This window comes from Lepidochelys kempii, chromosome 8 (assembly GCF_965140285.1).
Source record: "Lepidochelys kempii isolate rLepKem1 chromosome 8, rLepKem1.hap1, whole genome shotgun sequence".
Taxonomy (NCBI): domain Eukaryota; kingdom Metazoa; phylum Chordata; order Testudines; family Cheloniidae; genus Lepidochelys; species Lepidochelys kempii.
The window spans coordinates 84446938-84461143 of record NC_136387.1 but is presented as its reverse complement, the minus strand read 5'-3'; the positions used below and the strand labels follow the sequence as shown (position 1 = coordinate 84461143).

The window sequence follows — 14206 nt, the reverse complement described above, 5'->3', positions numbered from 1 at the left end:
GGCAGGTCCAGAAAGGTGCATGACACACGCATCTCTCAGAACACTGGCCTATTCAGGAAGCTACAAGCAGGGACTTTCTTCCCAGACCAGAAGATTACGTAGGGGAAGTCAAAATGCCCTTTGTGATCCTGGGAGACCCCTTAATGCCGTGGCTTCTGAACCCATAAACACGGCAACTTGACAGCAGCAAGGAGCGGTTCAACAATAGGGCTGAGCTTCATCTCTGACAGAGAATACCCCATGGAGATGAATATAGCCTGAAACAACAGCTGTGAGAGGTGTGAACTGCGCCAGTCAGGTGTTCCCTTCTCCACTCTCCAGTTCAGGAGGGTCTGAGCCGTGTGTGTTAAGCATACCCGTTCTCAGCTGCGCACCCCCAGCAGTCATGCAGTGGGTGGGTGCATGCCCCGAATGCACTCCTGTTCTAAGCTCCCCACCCAAAACAGGCAGGGCTAACATGGGGGGAGGACGACTCAGACCCCCCTGAAAAGGTAAGCCCCTCCGGAACCTGACCCCCACCCACGCCTGGCCCTCTCACCCACAGTCTCCTCTTCCCCCCGCTGCCCAGCGTCGCTCTCGGGGCGCTGCCTTTCTCCAGGCCCGGGGCGAGCCCTGGCTGGCCCCCAGGCCCGCTGCCTCTCCGCTGCAGGCTGAACGCGGAACTCTGGACCCGCCCCCGCGCTGTTCAACGGGCCCAGGTTTTAGCCCCGCCCAGTGGCTGGCTGGCACCGCCCCTCGCTCTGCGCCCCCGCCCGCGGGAAGTGGGGCCCGGCGGCCACCAGCACTCGCCTGCGGGGGCAGTTTATGCTCGGTGGCAGCGCCCGTCAAGATGTCTGCGCTGAGGGTCACCCGGGTGAGGAGGAGGAATTGGCCCGGAGGTGGGGCTGGGGCTATGCGGGCCCTAGCAGTGGCGGCCCCGGCGGGGGCGCATGGGTCACCCCGGCCGCGGGAGGAGCGGGGGGCGGCCCCGGGGGGCGCATGGGTCACCCCGGCCGCGGGAGGAGCGGGGGGCGGCCCCGGGGGGCGCATGGGTCACCCCGGCCGCGGGAGGAGCGGGGGGCGGCCCCGGGGGGCGCATGGGTCACCCCGGCCGCGGGAGGAGCGGCCCCGGGGGGCGCATGGGTCACCCCGGCCGCGGGAGGAGCGGGGGGCGGCCCCGGGGGGCGCATGGGTCACCCCGGCCGCGGGAGGAGCGGGGGGCGGCCCCGGGGGGCGCATGGGTCACCCCGGCCGCGGGACGGGAGACATATCGCGGCTCGGGAAATGGGGTTTACTGGGGAGCACCTGGGGCTCAGGCTTGCGCACACGGTGGTCGGTTCTGAGGGAAGGTGCAAAGGTCAGAGCCTGCAGTGGGGGCCCCTGCAAATGTGTGTTGTGGCTCACAAGGGGTGACAGATGGTGGTGATGAGAGCCTAGGCTAGAAGGAAATGGTGGCGGGGAGAGATTCTGGGGCCCAGACAGAGGGGCTGGAGTGACACCAGGGGCAGGGAGGGGTGGGAGGCCGCTCCTTGAAGTAGGAGAGCCACCAGGGCAGAGGAAATGGTCAGGTTCAGGCAAGGGAGGGCTCATGCTGGGGGGCAGAAGGCAAGGCAAGGGAAGGGAGGCACTGGGGTCCCAGGTATAGGGGAAAAACTGTGGAGGGGAATGTGGAAGACGCTGGAGTCCTTTGAATCATCATTAGTCCCTGAGTGTGGGGAGAAAGAGGACAGAGCCCAGGGTTAGGCTGGGTGTGTGTATGTGTGCACCATCCGGATAGAATGTACACTGCTGTTTGACCATGTTATTCTTCTCCCCCTCTACACCTGGCTCTAACAAATCGTGCAAGAAGCCTTCACTCAACTGGCCTCTTGCTTTTCTCCGGAGTGTGGCTTTTAGAAATGACAGTGCTTTCTAAAGCCAAGCCCTGTGGAGCAGGGGCACTGGAGAGTAAAGAAATGCAGACCCCTGGAGTTCTTTCCCTGTTCTGTGTTTGTGCCTCAGCATTTGAGACAGATTAATGTTTGAACAGTTCAGGTGTTAAACTTCCAAAATGCTGTTTCTCTGACTTTTGCTCAGTGTTTACCAGCATGTGTTACACAACTTGAGGCTCTTCTGCTGGTGTGGGAAATGCTAGAGGAGTCCAAGAGACTAATCACTGGAGGAAAAAATAATGAATAAACATAACTTCTGCTTCAGACTAAACAGAAGTGATGCCTAATAAGAGAACAAAGCTTTGAATTTTTGAAAAATATTTGATGGGGAGGGATCTCCTTAAATATACATCTCTAATTCTATATTTTAATTTGATTTATAGTGCTGTAAAAAAGAATTTATGCTAGGTTCTAATAACTTTTTCTAGAAATTAAAAATATAGTTCTATTCAAGAAAATAAATTGTACTTGAACTAGCAGCTACTTATCCACAATTATCAGCCTTTATTATAGCCCCGCCACTCTGAAATCCTAGGTAAATAGATGGTTCTTGCAGCTGACTGTGATGATCAACAAATTTAGGTATTCCAAGGTAAACAAGTTCTGTATATGAGTTCCGCTCCTGGCAGCAACTCTTTTATACCAACTTGACCACGTCTGCCACAGCCACAGTCAGCAATGTCACACAGGGAGAAAAGTCCCATGCCATTGAGTATTTAAGAAATCAACCCTAACACCTTAAAGTTCACCTCAAAGCTAATAGGCAACAAGTGCAGAACATGGAAAGCTGATGTCCTGTACTGGCAGCAAGCTGTGCCACATAATAAGCTGCCTGCCAATTCTGCACCAGCTTCAGCCTCTGGGGGTATGTCTATACTGCAGTGGAGTGTAAGTGCAGTATAAGCCCAGGGTTAGTGGGCCTTGAGTTAGCTGACCTGTGTTAGAGAACCTGGGGCTTGAGCATCTATAATAATTCTTAACCCTACATTAACAATTTTCTAGCTGGGGCTCAAACCTCGGGCTCTGATGTCCACTCTGCAGCACACAGACCTGAGTCAAACCAACGATATCTCAGACTCTCTAGTGCCCTCCCGAAATGTGGCCACTCTAACCCTTTGTGTGTGGTGCATTATGGGAAAACTTCACTGCCCACCCTGCACATTACAGGAAGTTTGAACAGCCCATCAACACATCCTGCCTAGCAACATGGAGGAGACCCCTTTTCAAGAACTTTGCTTGCGTGCACTTTCACTCCTTTGTCAGGAAGAGGGTGGAGCACCTGAGAGGTGCTGGTGGACATTTTAGTGGCATTTTCTGACCCATAAAAGACACGTGACAGATTTTATGATGGAGCAGAGGAGGAAGAGTATGCTGGGATGGCAGACTCATATTGACTGTTACTGCTCAATACACTCAACATAGCTGCTTATGCTCCCTACATAGACCAGTGCTTCTGGTGTAGGGCCACAAGCACAGATTGGTGGGATCACATCATCATGCAGATCTGGGATGACCAACAGTGGGTTCAGAACTTTCAGATGAAGACAGCTACATTTCTGGAGCTTTTTGAGCAGCTTGCCCTGACCCTCAGGCATAAAGACACCTGCATGAGGGAGCTCTTGCCATCCAGAAGCAGGTTGCTATAACTGTCTGGAACCTGGCTACCCCATATTGCCTCAGATCTGTTGCCAACCAGTTTGATGTTGGAAAGTCGACTATGAGTAAAGGTGGAGGTTTCTGAGGCAATGAGGCACATGGTGTACTGTAAGGTGGTGGGCATAAAAATATTCATGAACTTGTAGAGAATGAGGTTTCCGGACTGCACCGAGGCCACTGATGGGACTCATGCCCATAGTTTGCTCTTCTTCTCCCCCCGGGTCCCAGAAGCCTTGGTCCGAGTGTAAATCTGAGAGATTTGTGTGTAGACGGAATAGGGGATTGGACTCAATCTTCAGTCTGAGCCTGGGCTTACATTGTAGTGTAGACATACCCTGGGTTGATTTAAGGTATACCTCTATGTAAAACGCATAGTAGTACTCCACTACTCAGTTTTGTCTTAATTAGGAAAAAGGGTGAGTACAGGGTGGGCTTAGCTAAGATAGTTTTGGTAAGTCTAAACTATAGTTGACTGCTTTTCCTTGTCTAGATGCATGTTAGTGTGTTTAGCATGATTTTAGCAGGTTGAGTTATAGCCTAAGTAAAAGCTAAGCCCAACCCAAAGTCAATCCCTTTTCCTAGCCAAAACAAAGCCGTTAGATCCCAAAAGGCATGAGTGACTGCCACAAGGACTGCAGCCGAAAGAAATTGTTACAGATTCTTGGCAAGATGAAAATTAGAAAAAGCCTTTCCAAAAACAGCTGTCCTGATATAATACAGTATACTGTCCTAGTCAGTGACACTGAATTCAAGAAATTTTGAAGGATCCAAGTCCCTAAGGTGTTTCACATCTGTCACTTAGACATTTTTAGACAATTTTGCATGATTTTGTATGCTGTATCAATAATCATAGCAGTCGTTTGGCACATAGACAGAAATATAAGAAAGTGAAGTACACCATTTATTTCATAGTAGACATAACTTCCCTCCCCCCATTCCCCTTTTTTCAAGGTAGGGATAAGGGCAGCATTGTTTTTCTATAAAATTTTCTATGCTTGTTTGAGAAGTAACAAACTGTCACATTTTAACTGAACACACTATCCAAAAGATAAAGCCTCCAAGAATTCATAACTTCCTACTCAAAGAGTGAGGACTTATAACATATGTAATCAAATAATTTCTTACAGAGGAATTAATTAGGGAATGATTAATAACTTGCTTACTTACCAATTCAAGATGGTTATGCAACATTCAAGTATACTATAGCTTGCTTCTCTTCTCTTGCCATCTGAAGTTGTCTTCCTGTATCTCCTTACCTTCAAAACTTTCCATCTATTTTCAAGAAAACCTCAGAAAAGATTTTTTCCTTGTGTATACCTCTTAGTTGCTCTATGACTACCATTGCTATTTTAACTTGTAACTTTTGGGAGGCAGTTTTTATAGAAAATTTGATCCAGTGGAACTTCATTTTGTATCTTCAATCTGGTTGCTAGTCTAATTTTGTGCCCCAACGTGTTTCTTCTACCATCAAACGAGCAGTCTGCTTTCTGGGATTTGACAATTGTTTGCCATAGTCTCCATTGAAGTTATTGTAGTGTTTTCTGCATTAGTTTCATGAATCAAACATTTTAATGTGACTGTTATGCTGTGTCCAGGCATATCTGACAGATCGTGTGTTTTCTTCTATATTTATCAAGAGAATGATGGACCTTTTAGCCAAAATAAAATCCTTGCTACTAAGAAAGTGTCTAATTATGTCCTTATATAGTCTTTAAAGATGACTTGTCATTACTATGTCATTTATTGAAACACTATGCTGTCTTACATTCAGCTTATCTTTGATATCAGTAAAGGGAGGGACTTCTTTGGAAGGTGAAATACAGTGCTGAAAGTAACTTACATTTGGTCAAATTCATTGTTCCATATGTAACTGTATTTTCAAAGAAATGTTCAGTGGGTTTAATATTGTTTGCAAAGTATGCTCTTAAAAGTCTCATGGAATTGACTTTTACACAAAGTCTGAACACTAAACTACCAAACTGAGGACCAGCTCACACTTACTTTGCTGGACTTATCAAATTGATTTACACTGTGCATGCTTCATTTGATCCAGTTCACTGCTGCTCTCCCCTCTTCACCCCCAGCTCTTTTCCCCCCCCCAAAAAAAAAAGAAAAGAAAAGAAAAGAAAACCCCTGAAAAATCTGTGTGTGTTTCTTCTTTGGGGAAATGTTGGAGCTATGTCATCAGTCTTAAGCAGAAATTGCATAGTAGAATCTTGTGGTGGTTAAGCACTGTACTTCTCTTCACAGCATGCCTTAAGATATAATAAACAATATACCTCCCATCACCTAAGAAGCAAAGAATGTAAGAAGCACAGAAGAAAAATGGAAGGGAAAAAGTCAATGATCAGCATTAGAGAGGAAAATAAACTCCGTATTTACTGTTGAGTCACAAACTTCTGGAGCAAAGTGACCATAGATCACTAGCCATCTGGGGCAGTAGTTCGTTACAAAAAAAGCAAACAGAAAACAACGCATGCTCCATGAATTCCTCAGACTGAGATTTTTCCAAACAATATATTCTGGCAGATGCTGATTTCTAGGCAGAATGTTGTTATTATTGTCATTAAGGTTGTAAATACATGTAAAAGGTTAATTTAAAACAGGAGGAAAAAAAAATCAATGCTTATATTACACTTTTTTTCTTTTCTTTTTTCAAGGCCCCAGTGCTACAACATGTAGTGCATTGCTGGACCCACACACAGCCCCACTGAAGTCTTGTGTTCATGTGCTACACACATTGCAGGATCAGGACCTAAAATAGCTAAAACTTTTAAAAACACTTATAATTATTTTGCAACACTTGATGCAGTATGTGTTTAGAAAGATGAATGTATGTCTGTATTTAAATTTTAATGTGTTCTAAACCACTCCTGTAGTTCTTAAGGCTCCAAGAAGCTTTGCATTGTGAGCATGTTAAATCTCCTATTCCTTTATTTTAAACAGGTGCTTCGAGGCATTGCTCAATGTGGCTGGAGATCACAATCTAGTCAAGCTGCTGAAGTGTCACATCAAATTAAACCTGGAGCTGGCTTTAGTTTTGGTAAGTGGTCTGTGGGTCTGAAGAAATGTTGCTAAGCAGTTTATATGTAAAATTTGTTACAGTCTAGAGAAAGTAACTATCCTTCAGTAGCTCAGGAATGTGTTCCGTATTGTTGCAATGCAGGGTGATGCTGTAGTTCAGGTTGAGAAAACACTTTCATATGAAAGCCCTATTTTCATTTATTGTTATCTTTCTTTTAAAAAATATTTTTTAAGAGCCAAAATTCCTCTCTTGGTCAGGTCAGAAAACCCGTGTGTGTATGTATGTGGAGTTGGATTTTAAAAAAGAAAACTCAACTTCTTTTGGAGTTCTTCTGTGGTGGAATCTTTCTGCCCTTGAATAACTAACTCAAATGGCTTTCTTTTGAAATATAACAGTTTTCATGCTCCTTTAAGACTTTGTATTTGAAAGAGTGTAGTTTAGATGTAATTTAAGTTATAGCAGTTTAGATTTTCAAAAGTCTGCTCAGGTCACTTTCTGTAACTGTAACCACATACTGAAGTGTGATTCTCTGCATCTGTTAGTGTAGTTTTCATTAGTAATAAGAAAGATATAGTAGTGGTTTGGTCCTGACAATGTTTTGGACCTGTAGTTTGTCTCTTTGAAGTGTTGTACATCAAGTTTATATGAACTCTTTAAATAGAGGCATCCTTTTAACTTGAGATGAAAATGGCTGAACAAGGACTTCCTGTAATAGTATAACCATCTTAACTTTTCAACTTACTACCTATTCAGTGGTTATGTTGCACTGTAGTCTAATGGCGTAATAAATTCAAATAATTTAGCAGGTGTATGAGTTCATCCTGATATGAGCACATAATTATAATTGAAGTGTCGTTATTGGAGAGACAGTAGCTAGATATTTGGAAGAGTATGAGATATACTGCTTTGAAAATACCTGATTTCTGCTGCATTGTTAACATTAAGCTGAACTGGGACTGCTCAGTATTTGGTTCGCTGAGATCGCTTGAGGGTCCATGCTGGCCGGGGTCTGAAAGACTTGGCCTGCTAGTTTCAGCTTTGGTTTCCCCTGCCAAAGCAGGGTATACAAGGAGTATATGATGAGAACATAACTGCATTATACCCCACTAAAAAATTCCGGGTTTGCTTGGGCTATTCTATAGCAGGGTATTTCTCCCAGTATGGCTCAGCTCTTTTCACACAGGACTAATAGGCACTCAGCAGAATGAAACCATAGGTTTAATAACAGGTACCATGAGACTGCCCATCCTGGCCTTGCTGCCGATTCCGTCTAACATCGCCCTTCCTGACATCAGGCGACAAGGCACCTTGCAGAATTTGCTCCTTAAAGTGCAAGACGTGCCCCATCTACCCTTGTTTAAAGATGTGTCTAATCCATTGAAACAATGTCTTAGCCCACGGCATCCCATTTGGACAGTTCTCCTAAGGAAACTCAATATCACCCTCGGGGCACATACTAGGTGGCAAGGACAAGCTTCAAACATAGCCAGTGCCTATCTCGTGAGAGATCCAGCACTCCAGCCCCCAAGTTTTGACCTTCCAGGTCATCTTTGGGTAAAGTTCAATTGCTTCAGATGGGGAGTGATCACATGTGCTGCTAATGACTATAACTAGCGCCTTTGTGACTCCCCACTTGGCTGCTATTGTCAGTTAGAAGATATGACATACTTGCAGGCTTTATCCATTGGCAAGCCTGCCCCTTGTGGACTTGCACACTGCTTTTCTGTCAGGTATTAAATGTTTAAGATACTTGGACTAACACACTTGCTTTGATTGTGTAGATGCAATTGCAATAAATATTTAGTAGTTGGTTGAGCAACCTACAAAGAAAATACATCTGGAACGTCTGAATCTTCTGTGTAGAAGACTGTTGCTTAAAGACAAGGCCCTATATACTGTGTAATATGTCAGGAACCTTGGAATTAGGGGGCAGGGATCCACCAAGCCCTCACTTTCTTCATCCCCCTTTCTCTGTTCTAATCAGTACAGTGTTCCTTGCATTATTCATTTTGATAATAAATTAATTTTTTAAAATATCTTCCCCCACTGTGACCTAGAAACCTCTTGGTGCCAACTGACAGAGGTCACAACAGTATATCGGATTATAGGTATCCCCTGGGTTCTCCAAAAGTTAAGACAGATCACTAGAAGGCAATAAACAGATTCTAGGCAGAAAGTAGGTAGTAAACACTTATCTTTCTGGCTGTCCACTGTGTATTGTATGCCTCCAGGCCAATTCAATCAGCATAAAAAACAATGGATATACTTGGAGACAGGCTATGTTTGCAGTCTGGGCCAGATGCAGGCCCAAGGATTTACAAAGACAAAGGAACCCCAAGATAAGCCTCTCGGGACCTTCTGGGCTAAGGGACCATATTCTGTAACTGCATAAAAGAAGTAGAGAGGAGATTAGATTTCATCCTTCAGTCTGGGAAGACAAGCTGATCTTATGAAAGGAGGGTCTAAGCCAATGGTCACCAACCGGTTGATTGCGATCGACTGGTCGATCCTGGAGACTCTCCCAGTGGATCGCGATCTCCAGTCACTAAAAGTCTGGCTGTGTGGTTCAGGAGGGCTGCCGCTAAGGCAGGCTCCCTGCCTGCCCCACGCCACTCCCAGAAGCGGCCGCATTTGGGTGGCGGGGAGACGGCAGGAGTCTCCGTGCACTGCTCCTGCCTACAAGCACCACCCCCAGAGCTCCCATTGGCTGGGAATGGGGAACCGCGGCCAATGGAAGCTGCAGGAGTGGTGCCTACAGAGAGGGGCAACGTGTGGAGACAAGTGTGTCCCCCTTCTCCCCCCCCCTCAAGGGGCCAGGCCGGGGTGCATCAGCCCTTCTGGGAGAGGCGTGGGGCCAGGGCAGGCAGGGAGCCTGCCTTAGCCCTGCTGCGCCACTGACCAGGAGCTGCCTGAGGTAAGTGCCGCCCGGCGGGAGCCCGCACCAACCCCCAGCCCTGAGTCCCCACCCGGAGCCTGCACCCCATGCCCCCTCCTACATGCCGCCCCAGCCCACAACCACACTAAGGGCAGGTGGTGACGAGGTGCTTCACAACCCTGGGTACCCCTGGGAAGTATCACGCCCACATTGACATTTTTAATGTTCTTCGGATCACTGCATCATCAATAAGTGCATTGTACATGTAGTTAGGTGAAAAGTGGAGGTTTATGCCCTTAGGTAGGGGAAGGCTGAGCCTTTTTGGCCCCCAGGAGGCAACTGAGGATGTTTTTTCTTTTTCCTGCCCTTCAGGTGGGAGCAGATCTAAGTTTTGTGTAAGCTGGGCAGCAGCCTATTTAACGCTGTGCAGGCACTCAGGGAACCGGCCTGGGGACCTGCCAGCCCCAACTCTGCTGCGGCATGGCCCCAGGCATGGCCGGGGAAGGGGCGCCTATCCTGCAGCCTCAGCCCTGGAGCTGCCGCTGCGGGGAGAGGCCCCTCTGCCCCCCAGCCCAGCTGCTGCTGTGGGGGGAGAGAGCTGGTGGGGAGTTCTCTTTCCCTGCCATAGCCCCGGGTCAGCTTGCACTTCAAACCCCTCATCCCCGGCCCCACCCCAGAGCCCTCACACCCCTGCACCCAATCCTCTGCTCCAGCCCTAAACCCCTCATCCCTGGCCCCACCCCAGAGCCCGCACCCCTAGCTGGAGCCCTCACACTCCTGCACCCCAACCCTCAGCCTTCTCCCTGAGCACTCCCCACCCCAACTCTGAACCCCTCGGCCCCACCCCCATCACATGAATTTTGTTATGTGCGTCACACCTCACCTCCATATTGGTACACATAACATTCATTCCGCACATGGGTGGGAAAAATTAGAGAGAACACTGGAGTAGATCAGTAGTTCTAACAAGCAGTAAGACTAACTAGAATTTGTGACTAAAATGTTTTGTTTTCTAGAGCTCAGTGATGAACAGAGAGAGTTTCAGGCTACTGCTCGTAAATTTGCTAGAGAGGAAATCATCCCTGTTGCTGCACAATATGACAAAACTGGAGAGGTAGGCTTGCCATATTTTTGTGGGGAAAATAGGTGTGGATATTCAACATTTTCGAGTTCTGCAGAAATTAATTGAATGACTGAGGGTGTAAATACTTTCTTTTCAGTATCCTGTTCCCCTTATAAAACGGGCATGGGAACTTGGTCTGATGAATTCACACATACCAGAAAGTTGTGGTGAGTAAGCAGCTTTTTTAAGCTTATAAAATAAGAGAAATGAAGAAGAATGATACAGAGGACTTTTTTTTTTTTTTTAAAGGTAATGTTGTGTGGTTGGTACAAAATAAACTACTCCGAATTTGAAGATGTAAATGAATAACAGGTATATTCAATAGGCAAGCTGACTTGTTCAGTGCATTTTTAAAAATTCCTAGATATTAAAAGACAAAATGCACGAATACAACAGCATTCACTAACATAGTAGAGCCTGGGGGCTTCTACTGGAAAAAACATACAGCATTATCATAGAATCTCAGAATGTAGAGCTGGAAGAGCATTGAAAAGTCATCAACTCCAGCCCCCTGTGCTGCGGCAGGACCAAGTAAACTTGGCCATTCCTGACAGGTGTTTGTCCAATCTGTTCTTAAAAACCTTCAGTGATCAGGATTCCACAACCTCCTTTGGAAGCCTATTCGAGAGCTTAAATGCCCTACTAGCTAGAAAGATTTTCCTAATATCTAACTTAATTCTCCCTCACTGCCGATTTAAGCCCATTATTTCCTGTCCTACTTTCAGTGGACGTGGAGAGCAATTGGTCAGTCTTCTTTATAGCAGTCCGTAACAATTTGAAGACTATCAAGTTTTTTCTCCAGACTAAATGTGTTCAGTTTTCTTAACATTTCATCATAAATCAGGTTTTCTAAACTTTATCATTTTTGTTGCACTACTCTGGACTCTCTCCAGTTTGTCTGTGTCTTTCCTAGTGTGGTACCCAGGATTTGCACAGTACTCAAACATGGGTCTCACCAGTGTAGTCTGAGTTGGGCAGTTACTTTCCATGTCTTATATTCGACACTCCTGTTAATATAATGATAGCCTTTTTCGCAGCTGGATCACATTGTTGACTCAATTCAATTTGTAATCCGCTAGTGCCCCCTAGGTCCTATCAGTTCTATCAACTAACCAAGTATTCCCCATTTTGTAGTTGTGCATTTGATTTTCCTTCCTAATTACTTTGTGCTTGTCTTTATTGAATTTTATCCTGTTGATTCAGACCAATTTTTCTAATTTCTCAATGTCTTTTTGAATTCTAATTCTGTCCTCCAAAGTGCTTCCAACCTCTCTCAGCTTTGTGTCATTGGCAAATTTTGTAAGCATTCCTTTCACTCCATTATTCAAGTCATTAAAGAAATTATTGACTAGTATCAGACACAGGACTGATCCCTGTGGAACTTCATTAAATATGTCCTCCCAGTTTGTCAGCGAACCCTTGATAAATTACTCTTTGAGTAGTCTTTCTTTCCAGTTTTGTGCCAACTTTATAGTAATTTCATCTAGACCACATTTCCCTAGTTAGCCTATGAAAATGTCTTGTGGAACTGTGTCAAAAGCTTTACTAAAATCAAGAGATACTATGTCTACAGCTTCTCCTCATCCACTAAGCCAGTAACCCTGTGAAAGACGAAATTAGGTTGGTTTGACATGGTTTGGTATTGACAAATCCATGCTGGCTATTCCTTATAACCCTATTGTCCTGTAGGTGCTTACAAATTTGTTATTTAATAATTTGTTCCAGTATCTTTCCAGGTTTTGGAGTTAGGCTGATGGGTCTATAATTTCCTGAGTCATCTTTGTCTCCTTTTTAAAGATAGGTACTATGTTTTCCCTTTTCCAGTCCTCTTGAGTTCTTGATGATAATTGCTACTGGGTTCGAGATTGCTTCAGCTAGTTCTTTAAGTACCCAAGGATGAATTTCATCAGGCCCTGTGGACTTGAATACTTCTAATTTATTTAAACGTTCTTTAACCTGCTCTTTACGTATTTTGGCTTTTCTTCACCCTTCTTGTTAATATTTATTGTGTTGAAGTAACGCCCTTTTTAATGAAGAAGGAAGCAAAATAGGCATTAAACACCTAACCTTCTTGATGTCATCAGTTATTAGCTCTCCTTCCCTGTTAATTAGAGGACTTAAGCTTTTCTTTGTCTTTTTTTCTTACTTTATTGTATTTAAGGAACTTCTTATTGCCTTTTATGTCTCTTGGTACGTGTAACTTATTTTGTGCCTTAGTCTTTCTGATTTTGTCCCTTCATACTTGTGCTGTTCTTTTGTACTTCTCTTTTCATCCTTTCCACTTTTTGTAGGATTCCTTTTTGATTTTCAGGTAATTGAACAGCTCCTGATAGAGCCATACTGGCCTCTTTATCTATTTTTCCTATCTTTCCTCTGCGTCAGAATAGTTTGCAGTTGTGCCTTTAATATTGTCTTCTTGAGAAACTGCCAGCTCTCCTGAACTCCTTTATCTCTTACATTTTCTTCCTATAAGATCTTACGTATCAGTTCCCTGAGTTTGTCTACTTTGTTGAAGTCCATTGTCATTTATACTGGTGCTCTCATTCCTTCCTTTCCTTAGAATCAGGAAATCTATTATTTCATGATCACTTTCATCCAAATTGCCTTCCATCTTCCGATTCACAACCAATTCCCTCTCAAGTCTAAAATGGCTGTCCTCCTGGTTACTTCCTTCACTTTCTGGATGTACGTGTCCCCAGTACATTCCAAGCCTTACTGGAAATTGTGTTTTGCTGTATTACTTTTCCAACAGGTGTCTGGGAAGTTAGTCCTCTATTACTACTAAGTCTTGTGTTTTTGGATATTTCTGTTTGTTCTAGAAATGCCTTCTCCACCTCCTCTTCCTGATGTGGTGGCCTATAGTAGACCCCTACCATGACCCTTTTCCCCCTCTTTTATCTTTACCCAGAGACTTTTTCAGCTGGTCTGCCTCTTACCTTTTCATGGACCCCAGAATGCATGTATTCTTGATGTATAATGGAACACCTCCTCCCTTTTTTCCCTTCCTGCCCTTCCCGAATAAGCTATACCTCTCTATACCAATATTCCAGTCATGAGACTTATCCCACCAAGTTTCTGTGATGCTGGTTTAGTCATCATTTAGCTTATGTACGACTCTCTTCCACTTCTTCCTGTTTATTCCCCAGACTCCTTGCATTTGTGTATAGAAATCTAAGATGTTGAACAGTTTCCCCCACTGATTTCTCTTTTGTTGCTCCTATGACCTTACTGTAATTTTCCATGTCCCACTGCCCCTCCAACACCTAGCCTTCTTTTAAGGTTGCCTTCTTTATGCCTATCTATGGGCTTTGGTCACCTGCCACCTTTTGAACATAATTTAAAGCTCTCCTCACTAGGAGATTTTCTTCCCCTTCCATGTCAGGAGGACCCCATCTCTTCCTCGCAGATTTTCTTTTGTAGTGTGATTTAGAAGAAGGTACATAGTTAACTTCAGTGATTATTATTTTTATTTTTTTAAACCAGGGTATTTTTGAAGGAATCTCACTACAGTATCTAAATATAATATGGAATTAATCAAGAGTGATCGTTGTAGAATAAATCATTTTGTTGCAGGCCTCAAGTCTGGTAACAATGTGATGCAATCACAAAAAAAGACA

General features: G+C 44.8%; 1 protein-coding gene across 2 annotated transcripts in view; it reads left to right on the top strand.

The window, feature by feature from the left end:
* The first annotated feature begins 740 nt into the window (after positions 1 to 740).
* Positions 741 to 14206, top strand: part of ACADM (acyl-CoA dehydrogenase medium chain) — a 38290-nt gene continuing 24824 nt past the window's right edge. For both annotated transcript variants that reach the window (XM_073357315.2, XM_073357314.2), the window contains exons 1-4: positions 741 to 853; positions 6513 to 6609; positions 10483 to 10580; positions 10687 to 10756. In XM_073357315.2, the coding sequence (XP_073213416.1) occupies positions 830 to 853; positions 6513 to 6609; positions 10483 to 10580; positions 10687 to 10756 (289 nt within the window). In that variant the 5' untranslated portion in view covers positions 741 to 829. The remainder of the gene's footprint in view (positions 854 to 6512; positions 6610 to 10482; positions 10581 to 10686; positions 10757 to 14206) is intronic.